The following is a 27,488-nucleotide window of genomic DNA, read 5'->3' on the forward strand; positions in this document are numbered from 1 at the left end:
GAGATTTGGATGTCATCAGGGATAGTCTGTGAAATACTCAAATGGGAACACAAGGAAAATGGAAGAAAATATGTGATATCCGGTATGTGCTGCATGCAGCAGCATCTAAAGGGACTTCTACCTCTAACTGGCTGTTACCTTTATTGGTTACTCCATGCATAACTTTATAATATGTTAATGAAGTCTGCTTTAATACAATACATCTTGGATTAAGAGGCACTTACCTTTTTCCAAACTACCCTTTCGATAGTCTACTTTTAACAATTACAGGTAGACCCCGGTTAACAAATGAGACATGGACTGTAGGTTCTTTCTTAACCTGAATCCATTCTTAAGTCATAACAGTGTTGCATCTCTGTACTCTGTACCGCCTCTGTGCCTCCTGTGTCCCCTCTGTTTCCCTGTGCCTCCAGTGTCCCCCTCTGTGTCTCTGTTCTCCTGTGCCTTTAGTGCTATTTCTGTGCCTCTGCCCCCCCCCCCATGGTGTCACCTCTGTCCCACATGCTTATTTCCATCCCCCTGTGCCCTCAGTGTCCTCCCCTATGCCACTTATGCCCACCTGTGCCTCCACTGTGTCCCCCTGTGCCATCTCTGCCTTGTGTCCCACTGGTGCCTCTTTAATTCACCCATGTGCCTTCTTCTGCCCACTGTGCCTTCTTCTGTCCCTTTTTTGTGTCCCACGTGCCTCCTTCTGTCCCCTTTTGTGTACCCTTGTGCCTCCTTCTGCCCCCCCCCCCCTTTGCCCCTTTGTGTCTCCTCTGTTCCCTTCTGTGTTCCCCTGTTCCTCCTGTACCCTTTTGTGTCTATTTTGCCTCCTTCTGTCCCTTTTTTTGTTCCCCCTGTGCCTCCTTTTTTCCCCTTTTGTGTCCCTCTTTGCCTACTTCTATCCCCATTTGTGACTCCTTTTGTCCCCGTTCCCCCAGCCCAATGCAGTGTAGAGTATGTGCATCGGAAGCAGCAGCACTTCTCTCACCTCTGAGGGCCTGTAGTGATGAGCGACCTCTACTCACCCAGAATGCTCCCCCTAATTCCAGCTTCTCCTGATCGCATAATTACATGTGACACGCAGGAGAATCCAGCACTAGGGGGAGTAGTGAGTGTGAGAGGTGGTCGCTCATCGCTCGAGGCCCCTCCAAAAGATCACCGATCACAGCTGTGGAGAGCAGTGGCACTGCAGCAAGAGACCACATAGACTACTACAGGCTGTAAGAAGCACCAGGTAAGTAAAGGTTAACGTTTCCTTTTCAGCTCGGATATCCTTTAAGGGGGCAGAAAGGATGGGCACAAATGTACCCATATTAAAAAAGCAGTTATACAACAACAAAAAATAATATTGAAGACAGGCATGGAACAATTATAAGATGGCAATGTATAAGATATTTATACAGGTTTGCTTTACTTCACAGGATCTGGACACAGCGTCATTTTAAGAAAAATGAACTGCAGGTATGTCCAGGACAGGCTCAGATGCAACTACAATACTCTATTATTGGTGACAAAAATAACAATAATAGACACTTACTGGAATTTGTTTCTTCGTTGTTCTGCATTTCCTTATCTTGTCTAATTCTGTCTGTGTTGTTGATGCCACTCTGTTGCTTGGCAGGCTAGGACCCACACAAATAGATGTCAGATGTGATGGTAGTTAAACATCCTTTCACCATTTCCACAAAATGGAATTTCTAATACCTCATTATTTCCACAAATGTAACTGATAACTGGGCTCTGAATGTTAATGTCAATTGATTGGAATAAATTACCCTGAGACACTGAAATGTCCATTTCATCATTTTCCATGGATATATGGGTGTGCAGAGAGCAGTGTCTAGATCATCTTTTTCCATCTTTTTGCTCGGATATATGTGTGTAAAATATGTGTTTGCAGATGACAGAGGGGCAAAACCAGTCTAGGTAGCCGACGCCCTCCCTCATCCCAGATGCCATATGCGGCCCTAGTCTTAGTTCAGCCCCCAGTTCAGGTAGCCGGTGAGCTCCCTCCCCCCCAGTATAGATAGGGAGTTGTGCCCCCATTATTAAGTAGCCCCCCCCCCCCCCCCCCCGTATAGGTTTGCCCATAGTATTAGCATCCATGTCCTAAGTATAGGTAGCCAGGTGTGCCCCAAGTATTAGGCAGCCCCTCCCCAGTTTAAGTAGCCAGATGTGCCCCAATATTAGTGCCCCCCTACCCAAATTTAAGTTGACCAGTTTGCTCCAGTATTAGTTGACCCAGAAATACACATAATTGGCAGCATTATCCCACAAAAGACACATAATTGGGCAGCAGTTTCCCCCAAAATACACACCATTTGGCAGTATCTCCCCACAAAATACACATAATGCTGCACAGTTTTCCCACAAAATACACATGAATTGAGAGGTATATGGAGGCTGCCATATTTATTTATTTTTAAACAATACCAGTTGCCTTGCTAATCTCTTTGGCTGCATTAGTGTCGGTATCACCTGAAGCTAGCATGCAGATAATCTTGTCAGGTTTATGTCAGGAACATCTGATCTGCATGCTTGTTCAGGGTCTATGGTTAAACATATTAGATGCAGAGGATCAGTGTGACAACCAGGCAACTGGTATCATTTAAAAGGAAATAAATATGGCAGCCTTCATACCCCTCTCACTGCAGGTTCCCTTTAAAAAAAGAATATAGTTGGTAACATGACCCAATGCAAGTCTGAGACCTGAGAAAATGTCTAGCAAAGGAGAAATGCATGATAGAGTTTGCTGGTTTTAGATTGAAATTTGAATCTATAAAAATCACTGGTAGAATACAAAATAGAAGAAAAATCAGACCTTTAGATAAGACGGAGTATATGGAAGCATCTCTTGAAATTCTTCCTGAATTTCAGACATTAGATGTGTTGTCATCTTCCAAAACTGCAGAAGTGTTGTCTGATAGAATAGAAGGCAGAACTCAGTACTGTACAACAGTACAGCAGACTGTACAACAGCAGTACAGCCAGGCAAAGACATTTAAAGCGTGTGTGATGTGATATGTTACACGGGGCCTGTAGTTACGCCAGCAGAGTACCATAAGTGGCAAAACTAGCGGTCCTTGAGTATTGCTATGGCAACGTGCATTACGCTACTTCTGTACTCTGCTGGCGTAAGTTCTGGTTAAAATGGAGTGCGCTGCTTGCACGCAGCAATATTACCAGAGCTACGTGAATCCGGCCAATGTTGAGATAAACATAGGTACATATGCACCATAGGTATTATGTTTATAGATTCTGTTCTTAGGCATAAACTATTCATTGGCTTAACAAGATTATTCAAGAAATACTGGTTTTGTGCAATGGCCGGCTTTGTTGTTAACCAAGAATTACCTGTAACAAGGTGGGATTAGGAGCACTCCCTTACAGAGGATGCGTCTAAGCTCAGCTTGTTCCCTGCGTACAGTAAGGACACTTGTGATCCTGAAATCCTGCTGGTTGATAGGGAATCAAATACTTATTTCACTTAAGCTCTGACTTTGTGGCTCTGGGTTTTTGAGGGCTTTTTTGTTGTTATTCTGTCTCTCACTGCTTCAATAAACTTCCATTACAATCACCGATTGGTAATTTCTTCATCAGATGGCAAACAAGCAAAATCAGCAGGGGATCAAATACTTCTTTCCCTCGCTGCATACAGCTTAGTGGAACATATACTCATTCACCTCTTCTGTTTGTCTCATTGCTTCTTAGGTCTGGATAAATCGGAGAGTAATATTTATTGCATTTGCACGCTTACAGCTTTGCTGGGTTTTAATGATAGCTCTAGGTGTACATGGTCTGGAGCAATAAATCCCATCTCAGAAACAGCTGCCAGAGCCACATAAAGCAGCTTTCACAATGAAACACGCAGCACTTCAGAAAATAATGAATAGTACAGCTTCCTAAAGCACACATAATAAATAAAAGTCAATTGGTGGGAAGCAGGAAAATTGGGAACCTGCGGCTAATGGTCAATTTGGGCACCGCCATAGGCGCTTATGCAAATATCAGCTATTGGGACCCAAAAGCAGAAATTTGGGCGCTCAATAAATAACGGACACTGGGCCCATCCAACCAAATTTTTTTTTGGTTTTGAAAATTATTATTTTGAAATGTATCGTATTCAAATGTTGATATTTATCATTTTGAAATGTTGAACTTTATAATTTTAGATAAAACAGAAAGGACCGGCACCTCTGTTTTGTATCAAAGCTCTTTTAATAGCACCAAAGTGGCAGCAGAACTGCTGCCACTTTGGTGCTATTAAAAGAGCTTTGATACAAGACAGCGGTGCCGGTCCTTTCTGTTTTATCTGGACTGCACTTCCCAGGAGGCACTGGGGAGAGACCTTGGGCACGCTGCATACTCTTTTTTGGAAACGGTGCTCCCTCTATTTTGTTTATGAACTTTATAATTTTGAAATGTAGTTTTTGACATTTGTTTTTGAAATTCATTGTCTTTTGAATTTACCTTATTTCTGGTGGGGTAGGATGTGGAGGCGGTTAAAGGGAACCTGAACTGAGTAAAATGATTTAACAACGGGCGTGACCGCGGCGGCAGCCCCAGGACCGCCTAACGCCAATTGGCGTCAAGTCCTGGGGCTGCAGTTTCCCAGGGAACGGCCGCGCGCATGCGCGATCGTTCCCTGCCACTTCACAGAACTGAGTTCCGTGATTAGCCTGCTAGCCGCCGATTGCGACTAGCAGGCTGCTTGTAAACGGAAAGGGAAGAATTCCTCTTTGTTTACATTCGTACAGCGCTGCCGGTGGCCGCAGCGATGTATGAGATTGGCGATCCCCGACCTCTGATTGGCTGGGGATCGCCGTCCTCTCATAGGCTGATGCCTATGAGAGGCGGAGAGCAGGACGGATCGCCGTCCTGCTCAATTGTACAGGAAGAGGGGAGGAGGGAAGGAGAGGGAGGGGGACAGCGGCCATGATAGCCTCTATGAGGCTGAAGAGAAGAAAAAAAAAAAACGACAGTGACAGCGGCGATTGGACCCCTCCGGCAGCATGTCCCCTTAGGGACAAAAATAGGAGGTGATTCCGATCGCCATATTCCTTACCTGGGCTGTGCAGGAGGCTGAAAAGCCTGCACAGCCCAGTAATGAAAAAACGTGCCTGGTCTTTAGGGGGGTTTAACACTTGCAGTCATCAAGTGGTTAAAATAAACTAATGAGGTAACTTCAAATGAACATTGCATAGTTACCTTGCCATCAGTTCCTCTCAGAAGCTCACCATTTTCTTCTGACAATGATCCCTTCCAGTTCTGACAACATTTTGTCAGAACTGAAATATATCAGTTGCTGTCAGTTATATATCAGTTGCTGTCAGTTATAGCTGAGAGGACAACTGATTTGCCAGGTAATGTCCATGTTTCCCTATGGCTCAAGTGGGCGATGTTACAGTTTAACAGTGTGCTGACCAGAAAGCTGTCATAAGGTAATGACCATTTTCAAAATGGAGGATGGAGAATTCCCTTGATCACAGTAGACAAACAGGACACAAGAGAGGAGAAAGAGATTGAGGAGTAGACTACACAGGAGGTCAGTATGACCTGTGTATGTTTATTTTGACTTTTAATTTTCAGTTCAGGTTTTCTTTAAAGAGAACCTGTACTGAGTAAAAATATTTAAAATAAACACATGAGGTAACTTCAAATGAACATTACATAGTTACCTTGCCATCAGTTCCTCTCAGAAGCTCACCATTTTCTTCTGACAATAATCCCTTCCAGTTCTGACAATATTTTGTCAGATCTGAAATATATCAGTTGCTGTCAATAAAATATCAGTTGCTGTCAGTTATAGCTGAGAGGAAAACTGATGTACCAGGTAATGTCCATGTTTCCCTATGGCTCAAGTGGGCGATGTTACAGTTTAACTGTGTGCTGACCAGAAAGCTGTTAAGGGTAATGGCCATTTTCAAAATGGAGGATGGAAAATTCCCTTGATCACAGTGAACACATAGGACGCGGGACAGGAGAAAGACACTGAGGAGTAGACTACATGGAAGGTAAGTATGACTTGTGTATACTTATTTTGACTTTTAATTTTCAGTTCAGGTTTTCTTTAAGGTTAGTCGCCAGGAAATGGAGTTTATGGTTAGGTGTCTGTAAAGGGGGTTTTGGGTTAGGCTTCAGGAAGGGGGGTGTTAGGGTTAGGTATCCGGAGGGGGGAGGGTTCTGTGTGAGAGTAGGGTTAGGTTTAGCTGTAGTAAAATATTGGTAACATTTACCAGTGTTTTACTATCATCATTACCATTGTGACTATTTTTTAGTTTTCATTTGGCGCCCAATTCACAACGGTATTTATCATTTAGACTTGTAACGGCTTCACCCGGCAGCCATTTTTCCTCACGCCTCTATTTCATATATGCCGTTTGTTGTGGATTATTATTTTTTTTCTTAGAGAAAGCAAACGCGCTTAACAGTTACCGAGGCCTGACATAATCCAATCATATCAAAAGGCAACTGTACAGTTAACATTTTAGTCAACTTCAAGATAATATTTTTAGTTATAAAGATCCCATTGGAAATCTTTCCGGGGTTGACCAGATGTCAGGCTAAATTGTCAACAGTCCAATAAAGTGGATTATCAGAAGGTTTAATGGAGAAATGTAGTGAGAGGTATATGGAGGCTGCCATATTAATTTCCTTTTAAGTAATACCAGTTGCTGGCAGCCTTGCTGGTCTATTTGGCTGCAGTAGTGTCTGAATAACACCAGAAACAAGCATGCAGCTAATCTTGTCAAATCTGACAATAATGTCAGAAACACCCGATCTGCTGCATGCTTGTTCAGGGTCTATGGCTAAAAGTATTAGAGGCAGAGGATCAGCAGCATAGCCAGAGAACTGGTATTGCTTAAAAGGAAATAAATATGGCAGCCTCCATATACCTCTCACTGCCGTTCTCCTTTAAATAAAACTGAAACAAACTGAAACTGTAACAATAAGTACTTTTTTGAACCAAAAACATGATACAATGGGGTGGATGCACAAAAGTGTGGTAATATTGCCGTGCACAGACATCGCACAAATACCGTGGGTCTCGCTAATAGTGAAGCTCGCGGTGTACACTGCCTGGAGTAACGGTATTATTGCCGTGTGCTGTCTGTGCACACCAGTATTACAACACTTTTGTGCATCAACTCCAATAAAGAAGCTAGGCTTTCTAGAAGAGTGACAGCAGTTTTCAGCTATGGGTACAGAAAAGGTAGTAAGGCAAATAACCCTAGTCTATGAATTATTGAGTCTATGAATCATTATTTCAGGCAGTGTATCAGCCTGTTAATTAGATGTCATCAGTTGTATGTACTCAGGTCATACTTGTACCTGATAGGATGCTAGTGAGTGTGACAGCAGGTTGCAGCGGCTCGCTCCGAGGAGATCAACTTTCTGACACACGTCCATCTTTGCCTTGTCAAACTGGCTCTTCGAGTTTCTGACTTGGATCTGCACCTGGTAATATTACACATGAACTATTGGCAGAGCAATGATATATGAACTAAATATTGCTTGATGCACAGGGGTATGTATAACATAAATCTGGTTTCCAAAAAAGTTGGGCAACGGTGTAACGTAAATAAAAACAAAATGATTTAAGCCCTATTTGTCTAATTAAAAATAGTATTACGACAACTTACCGAATCTCAAAAATTAGAAATGTTAAGGCGCCCATAGCAGATCGACCAAGAGACAGATCTCTCTCTGATCAGAGAGATCTGTTGGCTGCCCATACATCACAGGCCGATTCCAGATCGATTTTAGCATGAAATTTCTTGGGAATTGGCCTTGTCACGCCACATTTGCTGCCTCCGCCGCTGTCCTCCAAGCAAAGTCACACATGTACACATGCACCAGTGCATACCAGTGGTGCTCAAATACCCCTTTTTAAAATTTGAGTTTGGTCGAATTCGAATAGTAAATTATTCGAGGTCAGTCGAATATTCGAGTCGAATAATTTTTACTATTCGATTCGACCTCGGACTTCGAGCTCACTATTCGAGTCGGTATTCGAGCTCATTATTCGAGCTGACTATTCGAATTGGCCTTAAGTAGCTTCCAACACTTGTTTTGAGGGTGAATGATGCAAGAAACATCTTTTTTTCCAAGTAACAACAGCAAGTGATTATGTGGGGATGTTCCTTTAAAAAAAAAAAAGGTGGAAAGAGAAGTTGTGTCCAGAATTTTGTTCAGTACTGTATATACTTCTTCTTCTTATTATTTATCTTCTATATCTTCTTCTTCTTCGTCTATATCTTCTTCTATATCTTCTTCTTCTATATCTTCTTCTATATCTTCTTCTTCTTCTTCTATATTGTCTTCTTCTTCTTCTTCTTCTTCATCATCTTCTTCTTCTTCTTCATCTTCTTCATCATCATCTTCTTCTTCTTCATCTTCTTCATCTTCTTCTTCTTCTTCATCTTCTTCATCTTCTTCTTCTTCTTCTTCATCTTCTTCATCTTCTTCTTCTTCTTCATCTTCTTCTTCTTCTTCTTCTTCATCATCTTCTTCATCTTCTTCTTCATCTTCTTCTTCTTCTTCTTCATCTTCTTCATCTTCTTCTTCTTCTCCTTCTTCTTCATCTTTTTCTTCTTCTTCTTCTTCTCCTTCTTCTTCTTCTCCTTCTTTTTCTATATCGTCTTCTTCTTCTTCACTTATTTCTCTTTCCAAATTTTTTTTTTAAAGAAATGCAGCTATTTTTGAGCGTAACAAATAGCTGGTGGCGCACGCATGTTGGAAGCGCCATTGTATGTGCTCCCTGGCAGTGGAAACACACAGACAGCAGGAGGTAAATTCAGCAGCAGGAGGAGGAGGATGAGTGTGTGGCAGCAGGCAGTCAATGAGGCAGGCAGCGTGACATAATAGCCCTGGTACCTAGCGGTGATACCAGGGCTGTAAATAAACACAGCAGGCAGGAGGTCCCAGACAGCGGTCGTGCAGCCCACATCATGTCCAATACACAACTGGGACAACACAGTTTTCAACCGGGGCACCTCTGAAAAATTAAACCTTTTTTTTTTTTTTTATGGTTTTTTGGTTTTGTTTGTAAAACAAATTACACAGATATATAGCTATTTTTTGACGTAATAGCTGGTGGCAGAGTGGCAGCAGAATGTAATTCTGTGTACCCTGGCAGTGGGAAACACAGACAGACAGCAGCAGCAGGAGGAATGGAGGAGTAGTGTGAGTGTGGCAGCAGGCAGGCAGCGTGACATAATAGCCCTGGTACCTAGCGGGTGATACCAGGGCTGTAAATAAACACAACAGGAGGTCCCAGACAGCGGTCGTGCAGCCCACATCGTGTCCAATACACAACTGGGACAACACAGTTTTCAACCCGGGCACCTCTGAAAAATTAAACCTTTTTTTTTTTTTATGGTTTTTTGGTTTTGTTTGTAAAACAAATTACACAGATATATAGCTATTTTTTGACGTAATAGCTGGTGGCAGAGTGGCAGCAGAATTTAATTCTGTGTACCCTGGCAGTGGGAAACACAGACCGACAGCAGCAGCAGCAGGAGGAATGGAGGAGTAATGTGAGCAGCTATTGTTTGACGTAATAGCTGGTGGCAGAGTGGCAGCAGAATGTAATTCTGTGTACCCTGGCAGTGGGAAACACAGACAGACAGCAGAAGGGCAGTACACAGCAGCCCACTGTAGTTGTAAAATGTGTGGCTGCAGGCGACGTAATAGTTAAAGTGAACCAGGCTGGCTTAGTGAGCAGGAGCCAGGAGGTGGTAAAGGGTGGTAAGGCAGATTAACAATGGTTCTAAGTTCCGGCAGCCAGTTCATGTCCCCCTCTCGCCGACAACAGGGGCCAGGAACTCGCCTTCCACCCACGCCTGGTTCATCTTGAGAAACGTCAGTCTGTCCACAGACTTGTGAGACAGACGTGAGCGTTTCTCGGTGACCACGCCACCAGCTGCACTGAAGCAGCGCTCGGACAGCACGCTGGAAGGGGGGCAGGACAGCACTTCCAGGGCGTACTGCGCCAGCTCGCTCCAGATCTCCAGGCGCTTGACCCAATACTCCATAGGATCAACAGGGGCATCGCTGTCAAGCCCGCTGTAGGACCCCATGTAGTCAGCCACCATGCGGGTCAGGCGCTGGCTGTGACCGGAGGAGGATGCTGCTGCATGCACCTCCTCTCTAGTCACTGCTGCCGGAGCCTCTACAGTCCTGTAGAGCTCGTGGCTGAGAGACAGCAGGTCTGTGGGGCGCTTGCTGCTGGATGCAGGCACCTGCTGCTGCCTCTGTGCTGGCTGCTGGACAGTGGGGGTGGAAGGCTGGGGGAAGGCTTCCTCCAAGCGCTCAACAAGGGCCTGCTGCAAGCTCCTTATTTGTTGCGCTGGGTCTCCTCCTGCAGGCGGCAGGAACTGGCTCAACTTCCCCTTGAGGCGTGGGTCCAACATCATGCTGATCCAGATGTCCTCCCTCTGCTTCATCTGGATCACCCTGGGGTCCTTGCGCAGGCACGCCAGCATGTGCGCTGCCATTGGGAAGAGGCGGGCCACGTGTGCTGGCACATCGATGGCAGTGCTGTCCTCATCCTCCTCCTCTGCCTCGTCAGCCTCATCCTCTCTCCACCCCTGGATCAACTCAGCTGCGCTGTGCTGCTCCCCCTCATCAGCAGCAAGGTCAGGGACCTCCACCAAGTCCTCCTCCTCCTCCCCCTCAGAGGTGGACTGTGCAGCTGCTTGCCGCTCCTGCTGGTCCAAGGCTGCCGCTCCCTGTTCCAGCAAAGCATCGAGGGCCCTGTTCAGCAGACAAACCAGGGCCACCCACTCGCAGACCATAGCATGGTCCCTGCTCACCATGTTAGTGGCCTGCAGAAAGGGAGCCAGCACTAAGCACACCTGCTGCATGTGCCTCCAGTCATCATCGGGGACGATGGACGGGATGTTGCTGGTCTTGTCCCTTCTCTGAGCGGCGGAAACAGTGGCCAGGGCAAGGTACTGGTTGACAGCGTGCTTCTGTTCAACCAGATGCTCCAACATCGCCAGGGTGGAGTTCCAGCGAGTCGGAACGTCAAGGATCAGCCGATGGCGTGGCAGCTCCAGCTCCTTTTGCACGTCTTCCAGGCTCGCACAGGCTGCAGCCGAGCGCCGGAAGTGACGCACAACGTTCCTTGCCGTTTCCAGCAGTTCGCCCATCCCCTGGTAGGTGCGCAAGAACTTCTGCACCACCAGGTTCAACACGTGGGCAAGACAGGGGATGTGGGTCAGGTTTCCCCTGTCTATTGCGGCAACCAGATTGGCCCCATTGTCGGCCACCACCTCTCCGACTCTGAGGCCTCTGGGGGTCAGCCAAATCCTCTCCTGCTCCTGGAGTTTGGCCAACACATGGGTTGCCGTCAGCTTGGTCTTCCCAAGGCTGACCAAGTGCAGCAGCGCTTGGCAGTGGCGGGCCTTCACGCTGCTGCTGAGGCGGGGGGTTTGGCCAGGTGTGCCGGAGGATGGCAGAGGATCGGAGGAACCTGCTGCAGTTCCCCCAACCCTGCGGGGTGGCACCACCCACTGTGTTGCTGCTGCTGCTGTGCCCGCTGCTGCTCTCCCATCCTCACCCCCTTCCACCAAGCTGACCCAGTGGACAGTGAAGGACAGGTAGCGGCCTGTCCCGAAGCGGCTGCTCCAGGAGTCCATGGTGACGTGGACCCTTTCACCAACCGCGTGCTCCAGCCCTCGCTCCACATTGGCCATCACAAAGCGGTGCAGTGCAGGAATGGCCTTGCGGGCGAAGAAGTGTCTGCTGGGGAGCTGCCAGTCTGGGGCTGCGCAAGCAAGCAGCGCACGAATGTCGCTCCCCTCCTGCACGAGCATGTACGGCAGGAGTTGGGAGCACATGGCCCGTGCCAGCAAGCCGTTCAGCTGCCGCACGCGACGGCTGCTGGGAGGCAGAGCCCTAACCACCCCCTGGAAGGACTTGCTCAAAAGGCTCTGGCGTGGCCTTTTGCTGGCACGGGAATCAGCAGACACAGCAGAGGAGGCCACTGAGGACTGGCTGCCAGAACAGGCCTCAGTGTCGGCGGCAGGAGTTGCAGAGGGGGGAGGAGCAGTGCGTTTCCGCACTCCTGCTGGTGCTGCTGGAGGAGCAGGAGGGCGGGTGGCTGCTGTTGCTGCTGCTGCTGCTGCTGAAGGCTGTGCAGTGATGGGTGTGGTGCCACTGCCAGCACCAGATGCCTTCAGCCTCTGGAACTCCTCATGCTGGTGGAAATGTTTCGCAGCAAGGTGGTTGATGAGCGAGCTGGTGCTGAACTTTAAGGGGTCTGCAACTCTGCTCAACTTCCGCTGACAGTGGTTGCAAGTGGCGTACTTGCTGTACACTGTGGGCATGGTGAAAAAGCGCCAGATTGGTGACAAAAACAACCCCCTACGGCATGGAACCGCTGCTGCCTGTCTCCCTGTGGTGGTTGGGGGGGGGGCTTGGGTGCGGCTGGTGGTGGTACTGGCAGATGCTGCTGCTGCTGCTGCTGAGCCTGAGACACCAGCAGGCTGGGGGACCTGCCTACTGCTGCCAATGCTTGCAATGATGCGCCTCCTTGCAAGGCCCACAAGCGCATCCTCCTCCTCCTCCTCAGAGCTGCTGATGACGACATCCCCTGGAGCTGGTGGCACCCAGTCTCTGTCTGTCACCGTGTCATCATCATCCTCCCCCTCCTGAAACATGTCCTGCTGGGATGATGACCCCCCAAACTCCTATCCTGATGCATGGATGGGCTGCTTGACTGTCGCCACAGTCTTGCTGTCCAATCCCTCATCCCCCAAAGTCCCTATCAGCATCTCCTCCTCAAGATCGCCAACAACAGCAGACAATTTACTCATGATGCCTGGGGTCAAAAGACTGCTGAATGACAGGTCGGCGAGTGACGGTGAACTGGCCTCCTCCCCAGGCCCTGCTGGGCGGCTGCTGCGAACAGGGGTGGTGGTGGTGGTGGTGGTGAGGGTGGAGGCCTCGGATGCAGAGCTGATGGCGGGCTGCTCATCCTCCATCATCAGTTGCACCACAGTGTCTGCATCCTTTTCCTCAATGGGACGTTTCCGACCCGGCTGGAGGAAAATCGGAGCAGGTGCTACACGCTGCTGCTGCGTCTCTGCAGCGTGAGTTGCAGATGCTCCTGCTGGGCGGCGCCCAAGGCGTCCACGGCCAGTGGCTATAGGAGGAATGTTAGCCACTGACGCTGCTGCTGCTGCTGCGGAACTGTGCATGGTGGCGCGGCCGCGCCCGTGGCTTGCCACAATGCTGCTCCCTCTCCTCCTGATTCCCTTGCTGCCCTTCCCCTTGCCCAAACCGCGCTGGCTGCCACTTCCAGACATCTTCGATGTTTTGGGCGTAAACACAAAAGTTTTTTAAAAGGGTGGGTGAAAAGTGGGGTACTTTAATGGAGTGGGTTGGTGGGCGAGGTGACTGAGTGAGTGTCTAGTACAGTAAGTAAGTAGTTACAGAGTCAGTAAGTACAACTAGAAGTTACAATAATCAGTAGTAATAATCACAAGGAAATAGAGTGTGTGTACACAGACAGTGAGTGAGTGCACGCACACGCAGGAGCTAGCCTATGAACAGTGACTGAGTGTCCCTACTAGTACAGTAAGTAGTAACAGTAAGTACAACCAGAAATTACAATAATCAATCAGTAATCAGAAGGAAATAGAGTGTGTGTACAGTACACAGACAGTGAGTGCACGCACACGCAGGAGCTAGTAGCCTATGAACAGTGACAGTGAGTGTCCTAGTACAGTTACAGTATATAACTATTCAAAAGGAAATAGAGTGTGTGTACACTACAGTACACAGACAGTGAGTGCACGCACACACAGGAGCTAGTAGCCTATGAACAGTGACAGTGAGTGTCCTAGTACAGTTACAGTATATAACTATTCAAAAGGAAATAGAGTGTGTGTACACTACAGTACACAGACAGTGAGTGCACGCACACGCAGGAGCTAGTAGCCTATGAACAGTGACAGTAAGTGTCCTAGTACAGTTACAGTATATAACTATTCAGAAGGAAATAGAGTGTGTGTACAGTGCACAGACAGTGAGTGCACGCACACGCAGGAGCTAGTAGCCTATGAACAGTGACAGTGAGTGTCCTAGTACAGTTACAGTATATAACTATTCAGAAGGAAATAGAGTGTGTGTACACTACAGTACACAGACAGTGAGTGCACGCACACGCAGGAGCTAGTAGCCTATGAACAGTGACAGTGAGTGTCCTAGTACAGTTACAGTATATAACTATTCAGAAGGAAATAGAGTGTGTGTACACTACAGTACACAGACAGTGAGTGCACGCACACGCAGGAGCTAGTAGCCTATGAACAGTGACAGTGAGTGTCCTAGTACAGTTACAGTATATAACTATTCAGAAGGAAATAGAGTGTGTGTACACTACAGTACACAGACAGTGCACGCACACGCAGGAGCTAGTAGCCTATGAACAGTGACAGTGAGTGTCCTAGTACAGTTACAGTATATAACTATTCAGAAGGAAATAGAGTGTGTGTACACTACAGTACACAGACAGTGAGTGCACGCACACGCAGGAGCTAGTAGCCTATGAACAGTGACAGTGAGTGTCCTTACAGTATATAACTATTCAGAAGGAAATAGAGTGTGTGTACACTACAGTACACAGACAGTGAGTGCACGCACACGCAGGAGCTAGTAGCCTATGAACAGTGGCAGTGAGTGTCCTAGTACAGTTACAGTATATAACTATTCAGAAGGAAATAGAGTGTGTGTACACTACAGTACACAGACAGTGAGTGCACGCACACGCAGGAGCTAGTAGCCTATGAACAGTGACAGTAAGTGTCCTAGTACAGTTACAGTATATAACTATTCAGAAGGAAATAGAGTGTGTGTACAGTACACAGACAGTGAGTGCACGCACACGCAGGAGCTAGTAGCCTATGAACAGTGACTGAGTGAGTGTCCTAGTACAGTTACAGTATATAACTACAATACAAAATACAATCAATCAGTACTAAAGGACAGCAGAAATACTGGTATAGATGAGAAATAAACAGAGGACAGGAGAGAACAGCTGCCCACACAGGCAAGGCCCTGAGGCCTAAAGCTGTAAGCCTGCAGCAGCTGTCTGAGTCTCCCTCTATGTAACACAAAAGCTACTAACTAAAATACAATGTCTATCTAACTAACAACAATATAGGTGTATATAGGAGGTGTATGTGAGCAAAAACGCTAGGTAAATGACCACAATAAAGCTCTTGCTAAGCCAACGCACAAAGGAGCAGATCTCTCTCTGTGCAAAGTCAGGCAAGGACGGAGAAACACAACATGGCGGCCGCTATTTATAGGGTAGGGGCTGGCCAGGGTCCCCCTCAGTGATTGGCTGCCGTCAGAGGGCCTGGGAGCCCTCTGATTGGCTCTAAGGACATCAATCTGGGCTATGACGCTATTCGAGCTCGGTATTCGAGCTCGAATAGCGCTGTTAGCTCGAATAGCGCGAATAGTGAATGGGCTATTTGAGTTCACTCGAATAGCCCATTCGAATAGCTCCAGCTATTCGGAGCTCGAATACCGAGCTCGAATAGCTGAAAAAGAGCTCGAATATTCGAGCTACTCGAATATTCGAGCTCTGCTGAGCACCACTGGTGCATACATGGCAGCCACATGGGACACAAATGGGGAAGAAGAAGCAGCTGGACACTTGTGGCAGTTGGAACAGGAGAGAATTTAATCCACAGGCACTGGATGGGCATTTGGGGGTGGGGGGTTCTCGTACTTGTCGCTCATCCCGATATCACACGCCGTTACTGCCACACACCCGATCAATGACATCAGCCAGAGATTTTCCAGCTTGCTCGATCGATACAGTCGGTTGAGTATGCTTGTTGCGTCATCGATTTTCATCCAATTCAATACAACTATCAAATCGGATGGTCAATCAGGCGCAAAATCGCTAGATATATGGCTACCTCATTTTAAATTTTGCAACCAACACATTTACACAACATTGGGGTAATAGCATGATTATCACTTTTTTTGCCCAGGCGCATTGCGGTTGCACCTTTATTTGGTAGGAGGCACAGCCACAACATATCCATCAAGCTCTTGGCAGATATGTTTGGAGGACCAGAGGGTGGCAACAGTAGGGGTGAGGAGGACACGGCCAGCCTCTGGACTATCCAGATGCTCCTCTCTACCTAGTTAAGTAACTTTTTATTTTTCATCTGCCTTGGGTTCACTTTAAGGGCAAAGTAAAATGTCATTACAGCATTTGGTTTTGACATTCTTTTGAAGCTTTACCCATATACCAATAGTGGTGGTGGGATGGTTCTTTTATAAAAACCCAAGTGTCACATCCTGTATATGACCACTTCTTACCTTTCTGAATTTTTCCATCTGTTTGTATGTGTCGGGATCCAGCTCTTGAGACACATCCTTCATCCATAGCAGGGCTCCTCTGTATTCTGTCCTTGCCTTCTCCATTTGGTTGATAGTCATGAGAGTATCTGATACTGCTCGACCGGTAAAGGTGGCCATTTCCTGATCAAGGCGAAACAGTGGTGTACAAAGTGCTAACCTAGAAACACATAACAATAAAACAACTAGTAACAAAGGATGTAACACTTCAGAAGCCGGTAGGAAAGATAAGTGAAACCCCAATGTACTGTTACAAATTAGACAACATACCTCTGGCCAGCAGCAGAACACAAAGCATTGCCAGTGGCCTTCATCATTTTGCCAGCCTGTGTGCTGTTCTGCTGAGCATGAACCTTTAGGTGCAAACCAAAATCATTCTCCTCCTGGGAAACATCTGTTAAGAAATGGAGAGTAAAATTATGCTGTCTGAAATAACTATTCATTGAAATGAAACAAAAACAGTTATGTTAACATTTTTGAGATTTAGCCATAGAAAATTGTTACTTCACTCTTTGGTGAAAATAAGCAAGTTGAAACTAATGTTCAACTAAATCCAATTCTGAACAAGGCAAATCCTATAGCAATCAAGCGGATTTGTGAATGTAAACAGTGCATAGGAGCAATGTGTTGAACAACTGTCCAAATTTGTTATCTTGCGCAGTGCTGTTTGCTTCCTCTTCACTGGAATCAGCTGATCTGTGGGTCAATCAAGTGTGGCTCAGAGTGTACACACTCTAGGTAGCTAGGTACACACATTACATTTTTTGTTAGATAGATGTGTTTGATTGATCATTTCCGTCATGTCCGATATTACTTTCGATTCGTTTTACCGCTCGATTTCTCATAGAAAAGAATGGAAATTGATAAGAAAAGATAAGAGAATCGAGCGGGAAATCGAGCTGAAAAATTAATTGAAAAGCGATTGATTGACAGAATCGACCGAAAAAAATTATTGTGTGTACCTAGCATTAGACAGACATTTACACATGAGTTTTTCCCCTAGGTTTTAACTATTTTACTTTTACACATCCTGCTTACAGTACTTCCCAAGGCAAGGATGAGCAAATGTAAACTTTACAGTGGAGCTAGGGTCATAACTCTTAATCCTCATGTTGAGGTGTCACATATTTTTAAGATTTCCCATCATACTGCAGCTTAACCAACAATTTCAAAACAGCATTACCTTTATCTTAGTCTGGCTGGACTGATGCTCAATTTTCAGATAAGTCTGATTGATCGTCAAAACATTTGTAGGGGAATATTATTAGCCCTCAGGTACATTGGACATATTGTTTATCAATACATTTGTTGGACTGAGACTGCCTTATCCATTATCCAGCTAGGTAAGGGAAGGAGGAAGTAAGACATAGTTCCATTCTGGGAAAGCCATATGCTCATTGCCTTTCATGTCGTTATGCTGGAAATGTCTCAAATTAAATGGCCTTTCCAGAATGCAGCTGTGATGCAAGTCTTCCCCAGCCTATGCCAGATGCATATGCAGGGTAGAGATGGCCCGAACGGTTCACCCGCAAACTTATTCGCGCAAACTTCGGTCATGCTTAAAATATGTAAACAGTTATTTCAAAATGATACTGTCAGTATTTATCATTATCTTACACTTTATAGAGAATTTATGTGTGCATCAAACCAAGTAACACCTGACAAATCTGGCTTTGCAAATTTGGCCTAATTGGCTACTCACGAGACATGGCTCATGCAAATATGCATTTGCTTAGCATGCCAAAGTTTGCAAGGTTAAAACCAATACCACAAAGCGGTTGCCCTGCGGGAATTAGTTCATGCTACATTAGCACTATCCAGGAGCTCCACGGGGAGGCTTCCCAATGCCTCCATACAACCGGGGTGCCGCGGGGCCCCAAGCTCTCTCACTGCCTGGAAACCACAGTGGCATCCCGGAGGGGGAGGCTGGGAGGTGCAGGCGACCCCCCAAGTGTGGCCTGCGCTAGGAAGAGCCGCCCGCACCTGCCTCCCAAAATTTAAAAACAAGCAATTACCTTAACATCCATTGCGTTCTGCTACATGAGCGCGACTTGGGAGCAAACAAATAAGAAAGGAGTGAAGCATGGGCCACTCCAAGCTTTGGAGCTCAGAGCTGGCTTTCACACAGCACTACAAGGGGGGAAGGGGGGAGGGCAGGCGCAGACAGCTCGCTCCAAGGCTCTCACCTCCCAGAACAAGCCATCCACCACCCGCCTCCAAAGGGGGATAGAAATGAAACATCACACTTTATAGAGAATTTATGTGTGCATCAAACCAAGTAACACCTGACAAATCTGGCTGTGCGAAATTTGGCCTAATTGGCTACTCACGAAACATAGCTCATGCAAATATGCATTTTCTTTCGCATGCCAAAGTTTGCAGGGTCGCCTGCATCCCCCAGCCTCCTCCTCCGGGGTGCCGCTGTGGTCTCCAAGCAGTGAGAGAGCTCGGTGCCCCGCCGCTCCCTGGTTATATGGGGGCATTGGGAAGCCTCCCTGTGGCACTCCTGGATAGTGCTGATGTAGCATGAACTAATTCCCGCAGGGCAACCGCTTTGCGGTATTGGTTTTTGACGAGTTACGGAAAGAAGCAAGGTGAGCTCGTTGTCAGAAACAGCTGGTGGCAGTGTTCAACGCCATGTATCGCCACCTATGGACAGCCAGCCAACATGCTCTTGTAATGCTGGCTGTGATACAAACTAACCAGTTACACAGAAAATACGAAAATTGAGGTCAGATTGTTAGCTGAGGTCATACACGTGAAGTCTGAGATTTGCAGTACAAAGGGGCTAAGACAGAGCAATATCAATTACAGGCTAGGATCATACACATAAATCAGATGTCTGGGGTACAATTAAGGATGAGACAGAGACGAGGTCGATAGGCTAGCCAATGGCCAATATCAGGTATTAAAAGACTGTAGTACAGAGGGATAAGACTTTAATCAATAGTGGAGGGCTTGCCGGGTCATACACAGAAAAACAATCACAATAATACAATATACAATACTAACTAAGGATAGATATATATCGCAAACACTGCATACATATCTATCTCAGCAGAACTCTAACTAGATTCAGAAGCAGAGCAAAGTCCAGCGCTCAGTGATCTGATAGCTATAATGGATAGCGTGGAACTGAGAGAGCAAGACTTAAATACACAGGGAAAGTTCAGCACACCCCCGAACTCCAAGCCAATCAGAATCCTGCTCCTAGTCAGCTGACCGCTGTGTCTACAGGAAACTCTCTCCAGCTGCTTGGCACTATCAGAGCAGCCTGCAGAGACCACACCAGGTAAGTTTGTTACATTACTCCCCCCCCCCCCCTCGAGGGGAGGACTCCGGACACTCCCTACCTGGCTTATCAGGATGTTGACAATGAAATTCCTGAATTAATTCATCGGCATGGACTTGCCGTGCAGGAATCCAATTTCTCTCCTCTGGGCCATAACCTTTCCAATCTATCAAATACTGTAAGGAATTACGCAACTTCCGAGAATCCAGAATTCTCTCTATTTCATACTCAGGTTCCCCATCCACCTCAATCGGAGGAGGTGGATTAGAAGATGAAACATTGACTGCCGGTTTCAACAAAGAGACATGAAATTACCTCACTCCTCTCATGGACTGAGGCAAAGTCACCCGATATACTACATCATTAATTTTTTCAGCCACCGGAAAAGGACCAATGTATTTGGGACCTAACTTAACAGATGGTTGGCGACAAGGAATGTTGTGAGTGGAAACCCAGACAAGATCTCCTGCTGAGAATTCATATTCTGGAGATCGATGGCAATCAGCATAAAGTTTCTGCTGAGATACTGCTTTTTCTAAATTCTCTCTGACCTGAGCCCAAACTGTCTGCATCTGAGAGATTCATTCTTCTAAAACTGGGGGAGAAGAATGAGAACTGGAGCTATGAGAACTAATGACCTCGCTGCCCAAGTACCCCCAATTACAGTATATTTGGCAGCTATTATCAAATAATTGATTTTTAATTAACTATTAAAACATTTACAGGTTTGTTTATAATTTACCATTTTTTAAAGTGAACCTGAGGCATTTGAAAATAAAAAGTTAGCTACTTACCTCTGAAGCAGGAGGCCTCTGGATCCTTTAGAGGTTTCCTACGTCCACCTTGAGACAACCACAGCTGCCAGGGACCCCTTTTAGATTGTGCATGTGCTACCCTTTGTGCACGAGTGTGGCCATACTGTGCCTGCATGAGTATGGCTGTTCCAGCGCAGTGGTACAATGCTGCTCATGGACAAGTAACTTCGGCTAACTGCATGCACAGGCCCAGTACAGCCATGCTCATATAAGGTAGGCCGCACAGCTACACAAACATATGCAGAAAAGTCTTGTTGGATATGTTCGAGGGTCCACACATGGCAACAGTGGGGGCAAGGAGGACACGGGAAGCTCCTGGATCATTCAAAGGGCTTCCCTCTACCTAGGTAAAAATCTCATTTTTTTCAATCTCCTTGCTAAAATACACCCTGTTGTATGTGTAGCATGTGTTGACCCTTGTGAACCTACATGTTAGAGTCTAATCACAGAGGATTTAGCTATGAAAAAGATATAAACTCCAACAGTTTTTTGAGTTTGCTCCTTGCTTTCAATACTTACTTTGGAGAGCCTGCTGGTATTTTTCAATTATTTTGAGCAACTCTGATCCTGTTGTTTCAATAGACCGAAATATCTGCAAAGTAAAATTAATATTTTTGTTTCAGTGTCACAATAATATATGGCACACGTATCTAAAGTATGTAAAAAAAAATGTAATTTTACACATTAAACTAGAGACCATGAAAGCAGCAAATTCAGTGAAGATAGATGTAAAGTAAACAGGCTTTGGGCTAATTCACAGTCTTCTTTGCCACATCAGAATCAGAATCATTTATTTCGCCAAGCATGACAGGGTCATGCCTGGAATTGGGTTTGGCACATACAGAGCTCAGCAACAAACACGACAGTGGTGCAGTATACAGGAGACATACATGATAACACAATTAACCAGATAATACAGTTGCATTTAACAAAATAATACGAATAACAATGCCAGTCTATGAGGACTGTGTGCAAAAGGGCAGCCAGGGTCCTTACAGATCCAAGCAGTTCCAAGCAGACAGAATGTCTGTGACAGGGCCAGTCTTTGAACCTAAGATGGTGGGGGTGGAGGCAGAACATGGGTGGAGTTCAGGAGGTTGACGGCAGAGGGGAAGAAAGAGTTCCTTTGCCTCGTAGTCCTGGTGGGGATGACCCGGATTCTCCACCCTGAATGTAGGCGACTGAAGTAGCACTGGCCAGGGTGGGCGGGGTTGTTTGCTATCTTCAGCGCTTTAGTGCGCAGTCTCGAGTTGTAAAGTAGGTCAAGTGAAGGGAGGGGTTTCCCGATGAATCTCTCTGCTGATCTAATGACCCTCTGGAGTTTTAGTCTGTCCCTGGCGGAGGAACCAGCATACCAGACCAGGATGGAAGAACATAGGATAGATTCTGTGGTGGCAGAGTAGAATCTTGTGAGAACCTGATGGGGCATGCCAAACTTTTTCAGCTGGCGGAGAAAGAAGAGTCTTTTCTGGGCCTTCACCAGGGTGGAGTTAGTGTTAGCCTTCCATCTCAGGTCATTTGAGATGGTGGTGCCCAAGAGACGGACACAGGAAACTATCGCCACGTCAGTGCCTTCAATCTGGATTGGTAGTGGTGGGAGAGCTTGCTTCCTAAAATCGATAATCATCTCCACGTTTTTTGCTGTGTTGAGGACCAGCCTGTTCTACCTGCACCAGTGACAGATTCTGTCTACCTGTTGACGATAGACACTCTCATCATTCTTTGTGACAAGGCCCACGATAGTGGTGTCATCTGCATTTACCACATTGTAACTGTTGTCATTACTGTTTGTATTTGCATTGATCAGAGATCCTATAACCACATACAGTGGCTACCATGTATTTCTATACTACGGGGAGTTGGAGCCACTTCCCAAGACTACCTGATAAGTGAATGTGTATGGTACAAGTTTCATAAGTGGTTAAGAAGGTATTTTCCATAATGACAGATAAGCTGAAAAAACTGGTGTGAATGCTGCCCGTAGCAGAGTGCTTAAATTCTATGACACGGTATCTAACTTTGTACTCCTCAAGCAGCACATATTACTTGCATCGAAGGCTTCGTGCCCATTCCAGTCTGTATGGCTATAGCAGACTTAATGCTTTAACCACTTGAGGACCCACCCTTTACCCCCCCTTAAGGACCAGCGCTGTTTGTTGGGATCTGTGCTGGGTGGGCTCTGCAGCCCCCAGCACAGATCAGGGTGCACGCAGAGCGATCAGATCGCCCCCCCTTTTTCCCCCCTATGGGGATGATGTGCAGGGGGAGGTCTGATCGCTCCTGCCTGCAGGCATGTTGCGGGGGGCACCTCAAAGCCCCCCTCCGCGGCGAAATTCCCCCCCTCCCTCTCCTACCTTTCCCCCCTGGTGATCCGGGCTGCACAGGACGCTATCCATCCTGTGCAGCCAGTGACAGGACGTCCCCTGTCACATGGCGGCGATCCCCGGCCGCTGATTGGCTGGGGATCGCCAATCTGCCTTACGGCGCTGCTGCGCAGCAGCGCCGTACAATGTAAACAAAGCGGATTATTTCCGCTTGTGTTTACATTTAGCCTGCGAGCCGCCATCGGCGGCCCGCAGGCTATACACGGAGCCCCCCGCCGTGAATTGACAGGAAGCTACTTCCTGATTAATCAGCCTGCAGCTGGCGACGCAGAACTGCGTCGCTGGTCCTGCAGCTGCCACTTTGCCGACGCACGGTATAAGCGTGCGGTCGGCAAGTGGTTAAAGATATGCCATGACCAGCACTGACGATCTTCAATAGACTGTTTATTCACTGAATAAGTCTATTGAAAATCTTCAGTGCTGGTCACGGCCCATCTTTATGACACTGAACAGGGGCTTTGTTAGCCCCTAAGATCAGTGGTACGTGCCCCGGATCTATTCTGGGTTGCCCTGGATGTCCTCAAGGCAGAGTCAGCTGTGGTGCCTCAATGGCGGGCATGATAGGAGCTGTGGTGCATCGATCGGGGGTATGCAGAGTGCTGTGCTGCCTCTATGTGCATACTGGGTGCTCTGGTGCCCCGGATCTCTTAGGATTCTAGCAACGCCACTGACACTGAATGTACACCGACAATAAGCTTCCTTGTATATTTATCAGTCATATTGAAATTTCCTTTTGTACGACAATGAGGACAACTGTTTACTACACAGCCTGGCTCTTACAGGATATGGTTGATTCAGTGGTCATTTGTTTTTATCAGGCAATTATTGTCCACCCTCTGTGGTTCTAGTTTTTACCAGCACATTCCTCTCCTACCTATATAGCGAGAATCAAACACCTTATCCCAGCTGAAGACCTACCTGCCCTGGTTCATGCATTTGTATCCTCCCGCCTGGACTACTGCAATGCCCTGTTCGTCGGATACCCAGATAAGGTTCTGCGCCCCTTACAGCTAGTACAGAATGCTGCAGCCAGACTCCTAGCCAATGCCCCCCGCAGCCCACACGTCGCCTCAGTATTGCAAACTCTTCACTGGTTGCCAGTAAAATGGAGATTCCATTTTAAGATCTGCCTGCTGACATTCAAGGCTCTAAACCACATAGCGGCGTCTATAGACACCGTGCCAGTTCATTGCCGGCAGCCCCGCTCCAGCCTCCTTCTTCCGGTGTCTGTTCCGACACCGGCAGGCGAGCACGGCTACGGCAAGATGGCTGCCGAAGCCCTGTACTGGAGCCTATTTGTGTCTCCAGTACAGGGCTTCGGGCGCCCTCTTGCCGTAGCCCTGTCAGCGCGGGAGACGAGCAGGAGGAAGGTGGTCCCGGGAGCAGCGCGCCAGAGGCCGGAGACTTCTGCCAGGTGAGTAAATGCTTTATTTTCCAGGTGAAATTTGCTACCATTACGTTTCTTTTCTGGTGAAATGGTTGCCCGCATTGTGTTTCTTTTCTGGTGAAATGTTTGCCCGCATTGCGTTTCTTTTCTGGTGAAATGTTTGCCCGCAGTGCGTTTCTTTTCTGGTGAAATGTTTGCCCGCATTGCGTTTCTTTTCTGGTGAAATGTTTGCCCGCATTGCGTTTCTTTTCTGGTGAAATGTTTGCCCGCATTGCGTTTCTTTTCTGGTGAAATGTTTGCCTGCATTGCGTTTACTTTCTAGTGAAATGTTTGCCCGCATTGCGTTTCTTTTCTGGGGAAATGTTTTCCCGCATTGCGTTTCTTTTCTGGTGAAATGTTTGCCCGCATTGCTTTTACTTTCTAGTGAAATGTTTGCCCGCATTGCGTTTCTTTTCTGGGGAAATGTTTGCCCGCATTGCGTTTCTTTTCTGGGGAAATGTTTGCCCGCATTGCGTTTCTTTTCTGGTGAAATGTTTGCCCGCATTGCGTTTATTTTCTGGTGAAATGTTTGCCCGCATTGCGTTTCTTTTCTGGTGAAATGTTTGCCCGCATTGCGTTTCTTTTCTGGTGAAATGTTTGCCCGCATTGTGTTTATTTTCTGGTGAAATGTTTGCCCGCATTGCATTAATTTTCTGGTGAAATGTTTGCCGCATTGCTTTCATTTTCTGGTGAAATGTTTGCTTGCATTGCTTTCATTTTCTGGTGAAATGTTTGCTTGCAGTGCGTTTATTTTCTGGTGAAATGTTTGCCCGCATTGCGTTTATTTTCTGGTGAAATGTTTGCCCGCATTGCGTTTATTTTCTGGTGAAATGTTTGCCCGCATTGCGTTAATTTTCTGGTGAAATGTTTGCCTGCATTGCGTTTATTTTCTGGTGAAATGTTTGCCCGCATTGCGTTTATTTTCTGGTGAAATGTTTGCCCGCATTGCGTTAATTTTCTGGTGAAATGTTTGCCCGCATTGCGTTTATTTTGTACTGACATGTTGCCCGCATTGCGTTTATTTTGTACTGACATGTTTGCCCGCATTGCGTTTATTTTGTACTGACATGTTTGCCCGCATTGCATTTATTTTGTGCTGACATGTTGCCCATTGCGTTTATTTTCTGGTGTCCGGGGTAACTGTTACTGCATTTATTATTTAATGGTCACAGATGGCTATGTTTGCTGCTTTGTGGTTACGGTATACTATTAGCATCACACAGTTTCTGCACACCCATGATGCAAAGTCTCGTTTGTCCACATCATGGCGTAAACACTGCTTTCTTATGCCTCGCTGTTACATCATTACGTTAGCTCCGCCCATACAATGTCATGGCCACGCCCATCCCCCCCCGCAGTCCCCTCCTCCCCGGTCTTCATCGCTCCTCTGTCCTCACCACTTTACCCCCCGTCCCAGGTTGGACCCACAAAAATCTGGTCACTCTACCTAAATACATGGGCGGATCTATTGGAACTTTATGTTCCTCCACGCATCCTTCGCTCTGCAAATAAGATGAATCTATTCCCAGGATACACTTAACATTTAGTGCTCGGGCCTTTTCCCATGCAACCCCAATTCTATGGAACTCGCTTCCACAGTCATTGTGAGAGGCTCCTTCTCTGGACAGCTTTAAAAAAAGGCTAAAAACTCACCTCTTTTCCCTAGCCTTTTTGACTGCATAACACAGGTCACAGCGCTTTGAGTCCCCAGGGAGAAAAGCACTATAAAATAATTATTGTTATTGTTACCTCCAGTTTAGCATCCAGCTCTGCATCTGATGCAACCACATGTTCATCTTCTTTCTTCCCAGTAACCTTGATTAATACTTGTTTGGTTTTCCAAAACTTCTTTTGCATGCGGCTGACCATGGACTGGTCTTCTCCCACCCATGTCTGCCCACTGCTGTTCATGAAGTATCTGCAAGGAAACAGACAGAAAGGGAAATTTGTTTTCAGCCTGAGGGTATTCCTTCCTGCTGCCAATGTCCGTTGAAAACTGACTTCAGCTCTGTCTGCTCAAATGTCACTGAGCAACCTCCATAAATAAGTAATAACTTCGTCAAATAGGAGGTTGTGGCTGGAGCCAGACAAATTAAACATTTAAACTACTACAAAATTATAACTGTGCTATGTAATCAGCAGATGATTGTGCAGAAAAGCTTTCAAGGATCCATCCTGCTGATGAATACAACAAAGCAGAAAGGCAAATGTGCAGAAGTTTCTTAAGTTGCTCATACCTGATACACCGCTAATGATGCCATCAATACCCTGCTCTGTGTAAAGACCTGGAAAGCCTAATTATGGAACTGTACAAATACACTGCAATTTAAGTCAGCATGTCAAGAAAGGACCGTGGATGCTTCACTGCCAAATCTAATCTTGCTAATCTGACGGCAGGTTCACATTATCAAATGCGGATGGCCGTGCGATCGGAACGCAAGGCGTACGAACGCACCCCATCTGTATTGCAGGTGTTGCATAGCTGATCCCATTCACTATCCTGAATTGGTCAGCCACGCGTTTTGTTACAAAATGCGTGCCGCATGCCTTCCCGGACCGCACTGGTCCGGAACGCATGCAGTGTGAACATCAGACACTGCACTCTATGCACTTCTGATGTCGCGAGTTTCTGACTCCCGCACGCATTGCCGCGTGCAATGTGAACAGGGCCTGAAAGTGAAAATTGTCTAATGCCTGATAAACATGTGGCAACTTCCCAGCAGATCTATAGGTCGAAAAAGACAATTTCCGATATTTCCGATCTGCTCCCATTAGATAACAGAGATAAGATTATTACTGCATGAAATCTGCAGCAAATCAGTCATGTTAAAAATTATCAGTTCGGCCTGTCGATCGGAAGAATCAGCCTTAACTGCAGCATTGTCTGATCATCTAATACCTCCAAAACAAATTCATATTCCATTTCAAACTGAATCCAGAGTTACCAAACACATGATGGCATTTCACTATTTCAAAAGAGCAGCATTCTGACCTTGTATAGAACTTCCACTAAGGCCCTGTATGTGCTTGCAATAGTTTGTGATAATTTAGGCTGACTTTTTATCATATAGAAATATAGTGTAGTTCTCTGAAGGGAGGAGGGGGGGAGGAAGAGCAGGAGAGAGCTGCTGGCATATGCAGCAGTAAAGCAGTTCATCGTATATAGTAGACAGTCTGTTGTTTAAGTTATATAG

The 27,488-nt window shown here is 46.5% G+C and overlaps 1 protein-coding gene across 8 annotated transcripts in view; it reads right to left on the reverse strand.

Annotated features, from left to right (window-relative positions):
* Positions 1-27,488, reverse strand: part of ICA1L (islet cell autoantigen 1 like) — a 106,781-nt gene that overhangs the window by 68,686 nt on the left and 10,607 nt on the right. For 7 of the 8 annotated variants that reach the window (XR_011022781.1, XM_068245122.1, XM_068245121.1 and 4 more), the window contains 7 exons: positions 26,044-26,212; positions 21,004-21,076; positions 16,648-16,771; positions 16,339-16,537; positions 7,318-7,443; positions 2,807-2,905; positions 1,523-1,607 (listed from right to left, as the gene is read on the reverse strand). Coding sequence is in view for 7 of the 8 variants with exons in the window: in XM_068245122.1 (XP_068101223.1) it covers positions 1,523-1,607; positions 2,807-2,905; positions 7,318-7,443; positions 16,339-16,537; positions 16,648-16,771; positions 21,004-21,076; positions 26,044-26,205 (868 nt within the window). In the remaining variant the exon portion in view is untranslated. The remainder of the gene's footprint in view (positions 1-1,522; positions 1,608-2,806; positions 2,906-7,317; positions 7,444-16,338; positions 16,538-16,647; positions 16,772-21,003; positions 21,077-26,043; positions 26,213-27,488) is intronic. The other variant, XM_068245125.1, reaches the window with a different exon arrangement.

Source organism: Hyperolius riggenbachi, chromosome 7, assembly GCF_040937935.1.
Source record: "Hyperolius riggenbachi isolate aHypRig1 chromosome 7, aHypRig1.pri, whole genome shotgun sequence".
Classification (NCBI taxonomy): Eukaryota; Metazoa; Chordata; class Amphibia; order Anura; family Hyperoliidae; genus Hyperolius; species Hyperolius riggenbachi.